At 48.3% G+C, this 8776-nt stretch overlaps 1 protein-coding gene across 3 annotated transcripts in view; it reads left to right on the top strand.

The window, feature by feature from the left end:
* Positions 1-948, top strand: part of Trpm4 (transient receptor potential cation channel subfamily M member 4) — a 29931-nt gene extending 28983 nt beyond the window's left edge. The window contains exon 25 of one of the 3 annotated variants that reach the window (XR_004123030.1): positions 601-948. Coding sequence is in view for 1 of the 3 variants with exons in the window: in XM_031386589.1 (XP_031242449.1) it covers positions 139-401 (263 nt within the window). In the remaining 2 variants the exon portion in view is untranslated. Of the gene's footprint in view, positions 1-138; positions 553-600 lie in introns of those variants that run through there. The other 2 variants (XR_004123031.1, XM_031386589.1) reach the window with 2 other exon arrangements.
* The last annotated feature ends 7828 nt before the right edge of the window (positions 949-8776 follow it).

Raw genomic sequence — 8776 nt, 5'->3', positions numbered from 1 at the left:
GTTAACATAGGTGCCTTCCCCCCCTTTTTTTTTACATGGGTGCTGTGTGCTTGTTCTGGTTTCATATCTCTTGCTAGGATAAAATACCGACCAAAAGCAACTTAGGAGATGAAGGATTTATTTGGCTTATACTTCCAGGTTATAGTCCGTCAGTGAGGGAAGCAGGGAGAGAGCACGGACCTTCTCACCCTATAACCAGAAAGCTCACAGCCAAAGACATGCACCAGAAGCCACAGAACAACGCTGTTCGCTGGACCACAGCTCCTTCCATTCAGGCAGCTTCAGCATACAGTTCAGGATTCCTCACCCCAGGAAATAGGATTGTCCACAGTGGGCTGGGCCTTCCTACCCACTTGGCAATAGAGATAATCCCTCACAGACATGCCCACAGGTCAATTTGATCTAAACAATTGAGGCTCTCCCTCTCAAACAGCTCTAGGCTGCGTCAGGTTAACAGAGCTAACCAGGGCAGAGTCTGAGCTCAGGCCTCATGCTTGCATGATAGGCGCTTTGCCCACTGAATATGTCCCCCACACTGCTTCTTTTTGCTACTCTCATTTCCTGGTACTCATCACCTGCTGTCCTCTCTGTCTCTTCCAGACTGAGTATTCCTGGTGGATGTCTGGGTGTTTGCATCCAGAGCTGGTTTATTCTTAGAGCTGGGTCCCGTCTGCCTCAAGCCACACAACTGGTGGCCTTGACCTCACCACGGACCCCATGCTCATGGGTTGCTGTCCCAACAAACTGCGAGTATCACCGTAGGGACCCACTTCCAAAAGCAGCCTCACCTTGGGTGGATCAAGCTCTGAGCTGGCAATGTTGGCCCCTTTGTGGGCCCAGCCACAAAGCAGAGGAGGCCAAAGGGTCCTGGGGTGCAGGAACCACAGACTCTGTGCACAGCTTCCCCACAATGGGGAAATAAAACCATTTGGTGAGAGTTATAGCACATGCTTGGCTCGTGTGGAACAGCTGGGTGAAGATGTTGGGAGTCTGTCCTTCCACCAGATCACTATAGCTGCTGACTTAGACCCAGAGCCTCTTGGACAGACCTCTGTTTGGGTGGCTCTCCCTGCAGGAGACAGGGACCGTCTGAGCCCCTGCTGCTTTCTGCTTTCCCGTGGGAACATAACTGGATGGTAATAAGAGAGCTGGTCCTGGAGAGGGTGGGCGCTGCTGTCATTTGCTCCAGCAACATGCAAACAGATGATGCAGATTTGAGTAGGTAAATGCGTATGTGTCTTTAAAAAGTCTAATTAGTGGGAAATTGCAGGCCACACTCGCACGGGGGTGGAGGCAAATCCACATCATTATACATTGCAATTTAACTAAATAACCCATAACAAACTAAACCGGTAATGACAAGGCTGAACTGACAGCGATTATTAGTTAAATAGCGAGAAAGCCTCCAACAGCCGACACATCCAAAAATCAAAACCAAAACATCCTCCAAATTGGAGGGGTTCCAGCTCTGTGCCTCTCTGGGTGTAGAGTCATGTTGGAACCCTGCCAAACATACAACAGCCAGACTCCCCCTGGAAAGCCTGCGTCCATTCCACCAACCCAAACAGTCATGATGGTGACAGTGAGAAGGGGCTAGTGCTGGCACTCACTGACATATGTTGCTTTCTGTGTGGCTGGCCTTGTGTTGTCTGGTTCATGAATACTGACTTTTTCTGGTGTACGTAAGGGAGGGCAGGTCCATTTTTCTTTGGTGCTAGGAATTTAGATGTTTAAAAATTCCACTTTTTATTTTGTATCTGTGTGGTTGTGTGTATGTGCATGTGCATGTGTATTCCCATGTGTGTGGGATGTATTGATGGCACAATGTATGGATAAAGATCAGAGTGACAAGTTAGGGAGCGATTTTTTCCTTCCATATGTGTCTCCCAGAGATCAAACTCAGGTTACAGAAAGCGTCTTCCAACATGGAGTAATGGCGACCCAGCCCTTCACTGGGGGATTCTAGACAGGCGCTCTCTACCACTGGGCTACTCCCCTAATCTCTCTAGGAATGGACTCTAGGAAGTTGCTCTAGCTATATCCCCAGACCCTCTTGAGCCTTTTCTGAACTAGGAACCAGCATATCTCACTAGCAGAAATGTCACTCCAGATGGCTAAATTTGACTGAATCTGTTTGCAAGAATCCTTTAAACTCAGTCCAGGAGTTTGTTTCAGGACCCCATGGAACTGCAGTGTTTACTACATCTCTTGGAACTGTGGACTCCAGGGAAATCAATGCTAATGTGTTAGTGCCACTTCCTGAACTGTGACTAGATGAGCCTCCTCCCCATCTCTGACCTTGGAGTCCTGTGCCTTTCAGCTGCATCTATAACACAACACTAGACTAACTTATAAGCAAGGCAAAGTCAAACCCCAGACCTGGCCGGCAGTGGTGGCGCACACCTTTAATCCCAGCACTTGGGAGGCAGAGGCAGGCGGATTTCTGAGTTTGAGGCCAACCTGGTCTACAGAGTGAGTTCCAGGACAGCCAGGGCTACACAGAGAAACCCTGTCTCAAAAAACCAAAACCAAACCAAACCAAAACAAACAAAACCAAGAAAACCCAGACCTGGCAGTGTTGATGAGGAACATGTATGTTAAGTGAGGAGTGGGTTTTTGCTATAGGAGGATGGGAGCTCTATAGGTCAGAATGAGAGGAGCCTGCCCAGAACCTAGCAGGGATTTCTGTTGGACAAGTGGAGGGGGTGTCCAGGAGCAAGGGTCTGTATGGGTTACAAAAGTACAGACAGAAGCAACAGAGGAGAGGTTTGTTTTGGTTCATGATTTTGAGGAACACTGTGGTGGGGTGGCATGGTTATACTGAATCTGTGGTGTTAGCCAGTTCACGTCATGGCTTACTAGGAAGCAGAGACACACTGGAAACAAGGATTGGCTCAAAGTCTCACCTCCAACCACCTACTTCCTGTCTTCAGCTTTTCATCACCAAAAGTTCCACAATTTCCCCAAAGGATGCGACCTGTTGGGGAACAAATGTTCAAGCACATGAACACATTTCACACCCAGATACAAGCTCAGGACAGAATATCAACAGTAGGGCAAAGAGCTGCTGGCAAAGTGCTCATGGTACCTCCTTGGGCCAAGGTGGTCACAGGGGCCGACACGATATTGAAGCTGGAGGTTGATGGTGGGTGAGGCCCTATGGTTCGGAGCGGGATCCTTCTCCCTAGTGCGGGCAGGTCCTGGGGTCTGCCCTGGCACCCTGACTGGGGCCCCAAGAAGGAAGCCTATCACCATCGTCACTGTTCTAGCATGCTAACCCGATCCATGCTCCTGGTTGGTGACTGAAACTATAATTACTCACTATAGGTTTGCCTATAGCAGAGAGAACACCCAAATCCAACTGATGAGGCTGGTGGTGTGGGAAAGGACTGCCAGTGGAGCCTCCCGGCGGCTTTCCGATGCCATGGAAGCATGGCGTGAGCCGCTCTCGTAGAGGCTTCTATTTCCTGGGTATCTGGGGATCCTCCAGATCAGGAACTGCTCTTCACCCCCAGGCTACCTGAAAAATCTGGAACCCCACAGGGAGGAAGGAAAAAGCAACTTTGGTGATTCCGCCTTCAGGGAATCCTCAGATGCCTCTTTCCATTACAACAGCGCCACCTGCCGGATGCATATGCGAGCACATGCAGCGGGAGAACGGCCTCTATCAATCACTCTCGAGATCCTTGCAGGGATGGGCTAGAGCCCAGAGACTTTTGATTTCCCTGTCTCACACCCCTATTTCAGGACTGTTTAGCGGAGAACCGACTACTAAAAGGCCGGGAACTGCTGAATGTAAATTCTGTGCTCACTTTGTCCAGTCCTCGAACTATTTCAGGATGTTTGTTTATTTTTATTTATGAGACAAGATCTTGCTATGTAGACAAGGCTGGCCTCTAACTCATCACTCTTCATCTTCAGCCTCCCAAAAGCTGGGATTATAGGCATACACCTTCACCATACTCCCACAGTTAGGTAGATCATCTCGGTTTGGCAATGAAAAAGTCGCAACTATCCCTTTGCCCCTTTGAATAAAGTCTTAGCCACCTCTCCACCCCCCACATTGCTAGAAGTATATAATGGCTGGTACCTCAATTCACAGACACCCCACCCCTTGAATGACTGGTTGGGACCGTGGTAAGGGCTGATGTGTCCGCTAGGTGGCAGCGGCCACCAGAGTCTATTTGAAGGTTTCTCTACACTATCTGAACACCATCAGCAACAGGAATAGACTGGTCAAAACTCAGCTGAAAAGGACTGAAGCTCCACTTACTCAGTTCTGGGCTCACGCAGCTTATGCCATTTGTTTAGTGCATGTGTGGCCATCCGCAGGAAACTTCATATCTTCTTGGTTGTGTTTAGCATAGTATCAGACCAAAGCAGAGGGAGAGCTATACAAACTGTTTTAAAACTTCAGGTCCTGCCATCTATTGCATCTTGAGGCTGATGCGCCTTTATCTACTGAACAACCCTGACAGAGAAGTTGGTTCAGTCTACTGTGGTGTCACAGGCCTCAGGGCCTGAGGCAGATTATTCTGGGCTATAGAATGAATTCAAAATCAGCCTGGGCAACTTAGTGGAACTGTTTCAAAGTTAAAATGACAGCAACGAAACAATAAATAAGGCTGACCCTGGCTAGAGTCACCCAATGAAGGGCTGGGGGTGTGGCTCAGGGGAAGAGCCCCTACCTAGAGTCATCCAGTGAAGGGCTGGGGGTGTGGCTCAGGGGTAGAGCTCTTGCTTAGCTTGAGCTCACGAGCTAAAATGTATTTGTACCTAACATGAAAATACAGTAGAGGCCATATATCCTGCAAAACTCAAATTATTATTTGGGCTTTTAGGTTTTAGCCCATACTGCTTGCTGAGGGTGCTCACAGCTTAACACTCAGTCTCCAAAAACAAAGTGGAGTGACTAGCTGGGCGGAACTGGTGCATGCCTTTCATCGTGGCACTCAGGAGGCAGAGGCAGGGGGCTCTCTGTGACTTTGAGTGAGTGCCAGGACAACCAGGGCTGTGTAGTGATGTGTGTGACTATGCTGAGTGGGGAGGTGATGGTGATGTCAAGAGTGAGCATGAAGCTCACCGCAGCTGATGGAGTCTCTGGGTCTACTGCTTCCTGGACATAACCCAGTGGCCTCTGATGGCTAACACAGAGGTCGGCAGCACATGGGACATACTCCCAAGATGGGTTCTAGGAACTGGGAGCTAAAGATGGTGGTCAGGGGAGGGAGAGTCTGCCATAATCATTCTAGGGGATTTGGATGAGGCCTGTCCCCACAGGTAGTAAAAAGGTCCCCAGGTCATAAGCAGTATCCACTCCCAGCTTTCTGGACAGGAAACACCCCTATACGATTAACATTCCCGATTGACCTCTCCCCGGTGATCTGTGGGCAAAAAGACCTTTGTGCCCCAGCCCTTAACAGCACAGCTGGGCTTGTTCAGAGAGAGAAACAGGCTCCTTCTTTCTTCTCCCTGATGCAATTTTTTAAAATTATTTTTTATTAGATATTTTCTTATTTACATTTCAAATATTATCCCTTCCTGGTTTCTCCCCCGAAAACCCCCTATCTCCTCCCCCTCCCCCTGCTCACCAACCCACCCTCTCCTACTGCCTGGCCCTGGCATTCCCCTACATTGGGGCATAGAACCTTCACAGGACCAAGGGCCTCTTCTGCCCTTGATGACTGACTAGGCCATCCTCTGCTATACATATGCTGCTGGAGTCATTAGTCCCACCATGTGTGCCCTTTGGTTGGTGGTTTAGTCCCTAGGACCTCTGAGGGTACTGGTTAGTTCATATTGTTGTTCGTCCTAAGGGACTGCAAACCCTTCAGCTCCTTGGGTCCTTTCTCTTGGGACCCTGTGCTCAGTCCAGTGGTTAGCTGAGTGCAATTACTGCACTTTTTAAAAGACAGCTCCTCGGTCTATTGCCCAGTCTGGCCTGGAACTTCATATGAGTTAGACCGCTGACCTCTGCATCATGGTGATCCTCCTGCTTTAACATCCTTGTCAGGTACGAAGGAGTCTTCAGTTCCCTCAAACTCCAGAAGGCCAACCCAAGTGTCCAGGAACGGGATCAACCTTGCACCACAGGAGGATTTCTGATGGTTAGATAGAAGCCAACATCCTCCAGGAACTTGTGAAGCCAGGTCTCTCTAGCAAAAAGTGTCGTTTCTCTTACCTCTAGCAGAAGGGACAAATGGCTGTCTGGGGTGCCTATTATGTCATCAAAGCACATGCTGGCCTCCAGGCTGCCTCAGTTCCACATGTACCTGTTACCTATTTCAGAGTCCAGGTTAGTTCTTCTCACTCCTCCTCACCCTAGACTCCCTCAAGCTCACAAGCTTCCTTTGCCCAGGTTAGACCTTCTCCTTATAACCCTGCTATTTTGGGCTATACTCTCAGTCTTAGTTAGGGTTGCTATTTCTATGAGGAGACACCATGACAATAGCAACTCCTATAAGGAAAACATTTAATTGGGGCTGGCCTACAGTTTATGAGATTTAATCCATTATTGTCATACAAGAAATATGGCAGTGTGCAGGCAGACCTGGTGCTGGAGAAGGAGCTGAGAGTTCTACATCCCGGTCAGGAGGTAGGGAGTGAACTGGCTTGAGCTTCTGAGACCACAAAGCCACACCTCCTCCAACCAGGCCACACATCCTAACAGTGCCAGTCCCTATGGGTCAATGGGGTCCTACTCACTCAAACCATCACACCCTTGCTCTGCTAGGTCACCGTTTCTCTCTTTTCTTTGTTTTTTATTAGGGTTTCTATTGCTGTGAAGAGACGCCATGATCATGGAAACTCTAATAAAGGAAATCACTTAATTGCAGCTGGGTTACAGTTTTAGAGGTATGTCCATTACTATAGGGTTGGAAGCATGGCGGCTGCAGGTAGACATGATGCTGGAGATGTAGCCAAGAGGTTTTCATCTGGACCCACAGACAGTTGGAAGAGAGCATGACACTAGGCCTGGCCTGAGCTTTGGATGCCTCAAAGCACCCCTCCTCCACCCCTGTAACTATTCCACATGAGCCTGGCTGTTCTCTCATATCTACAATAAAAACCTTCCCTGTAAACGTACCACCCTTTGTCACGTTGTCAGTTTATACATCGGAGTGCTGAAATTACTGTGTCATTATGTTTGTCACTGAGTTGTCTTTTCCAATCTTTTGCCCATTTGTTCTGTTTTGAAACAGGGTCTCACTCCATAGGCCTGGCTGTCGGGGAACTCACTATGTAGACCAAGTTGTGCTCAAACTCATAGCGATCTGTCCGTCTCTCCTCCTTTGAGATTAAAGGTGTCCATGTAGCTTTTTGTTCCTCCCATCCCCCCACCACCACTACCTAGTGGGTTCTTTGTGGGTTCTTCTGTCTCCTAACAGTATCCTCTCGGGCTCAGCTCAGCTTCTCCTGAGTTAGGATTTCTATCTCCAATTTTTACTCTGCTCAATCTCTTCTTCAGCCCTACTCAATCATCTTCCCTCCAACACTGTCCCTCTGCTCTGACACTACTCTTCTGCCAGCTGGACCCTCTCCCTCTTCTCTCAGCTTTTTTTTTTTTTTTTTTGGTTTTGGATTTGGTTTTGTTTTTTCAAGACAGGGTTTCTCTGTGTAGTTCTGGCTGTCCTGGAACTCACTCTGTAGACCAGGCTGGCCTCAAACTCAGAAATCCACCTGTCTCTGTCTCCCAAGTGCTGGGATTAAAGGCGTGCACCACAACTGCCCAGCTGGCTAAGCATTTTCAAAGGGCCAGTTGACTAGCAACTGGGAATCCTTTAAAGGGCCAGGCACACAAAATAAATCACACTACATTCCCCCCACCCCCAATCTGGTTTAGCTACTAATTACGCAGCTGCCCTGGGCGCTCCCTGTAGCCATGCCACTACTGTGGTTTTTGCTTCTCTGTTCTGTTTAGTGTCCTTTCCAGGGTTCTCTTGCATCTGATTTGATCTTTCTGTCGGTCTTTCAGGAGCATATCCACAGCTGAGATAAGAACCTAACAGTGGCGCTTCTCTTCCTGAACCTTTTATGCTCCTGGACTGTTTCTTGTCCAGGCTTCTCTGGATGGCAGGGGAGGCAGTAGCTGGTCAGGCTCTCTTCTCTCTTTCTGGGTCAGTGGCCAAGATTTGAGAAGACTTCCGCTGCTCAACTCTGAGCTTTATTAGTTTTGATGGCATCCACAACTCTTCATTTCCTATGGAAATACAAACCAATCTGCATTTCCAGGGCAAAACATTCACTGACTTCCATTCTGATGTTACGATGTCACTTATCACTTACCAGGGTTACGTGTTTCACCTTGGGTGGGGGTATCCTGGGACTCGGAAGCCCTGGAACCACACAGCTCAGAGGTGGGACAGTGTTCCAGAGGCGGGGACATTTTGATAGGAGCCTCCATTTTGATGGCTTTTGCAGCATACCACTCAGGGACTACAATCAGCAGTTTCTATATGCAAAACAACTCTTCCTGCATATTGAGAGTCAGTAATATATTAAGAGATCTAGGAAAATCTAATAACACCATATGAATTGCATACAACTCTGATTTTTAAAAAGGATTTATGTATATAAGTGTTCTATTTGCATGTATGCCTGCATGACAGAAGAGGGTATCAGATCCTGTTATAGATGGCTGTGAGCCAAGGTATGGTTGCTGAGAATTGAACTCAGGACCTCTGGAGGAGCAGCCAGTACTCTTAACCACTGAGCCATCTCTCCAGCCCAGAAATCTGATTTTTGAACTGAAGTATATGGGTTTTGAAGTACTTTG

This window comes from Mastomys coucha, unplaced genomic scaffold (assembly GCF_008632895.1).
Source record: "Mastomys coucha isolate ucsf_1 unplaced genomic scaffold, UCSF_Mcou_1 pScaffold21, whole genome shotgun sequence".
NCBI classification, from domain to species: Eukaryota; Metazoa; Chordata; class Mammalia; order Rodentia; family Muridae; genus Mastomys; species Mastomys coucha.
The sequence above is the reverse complement of the archived record's forward strand: the minus strand, read 5'-3'. Positions and strand labels throughout refer to the sequence as shown.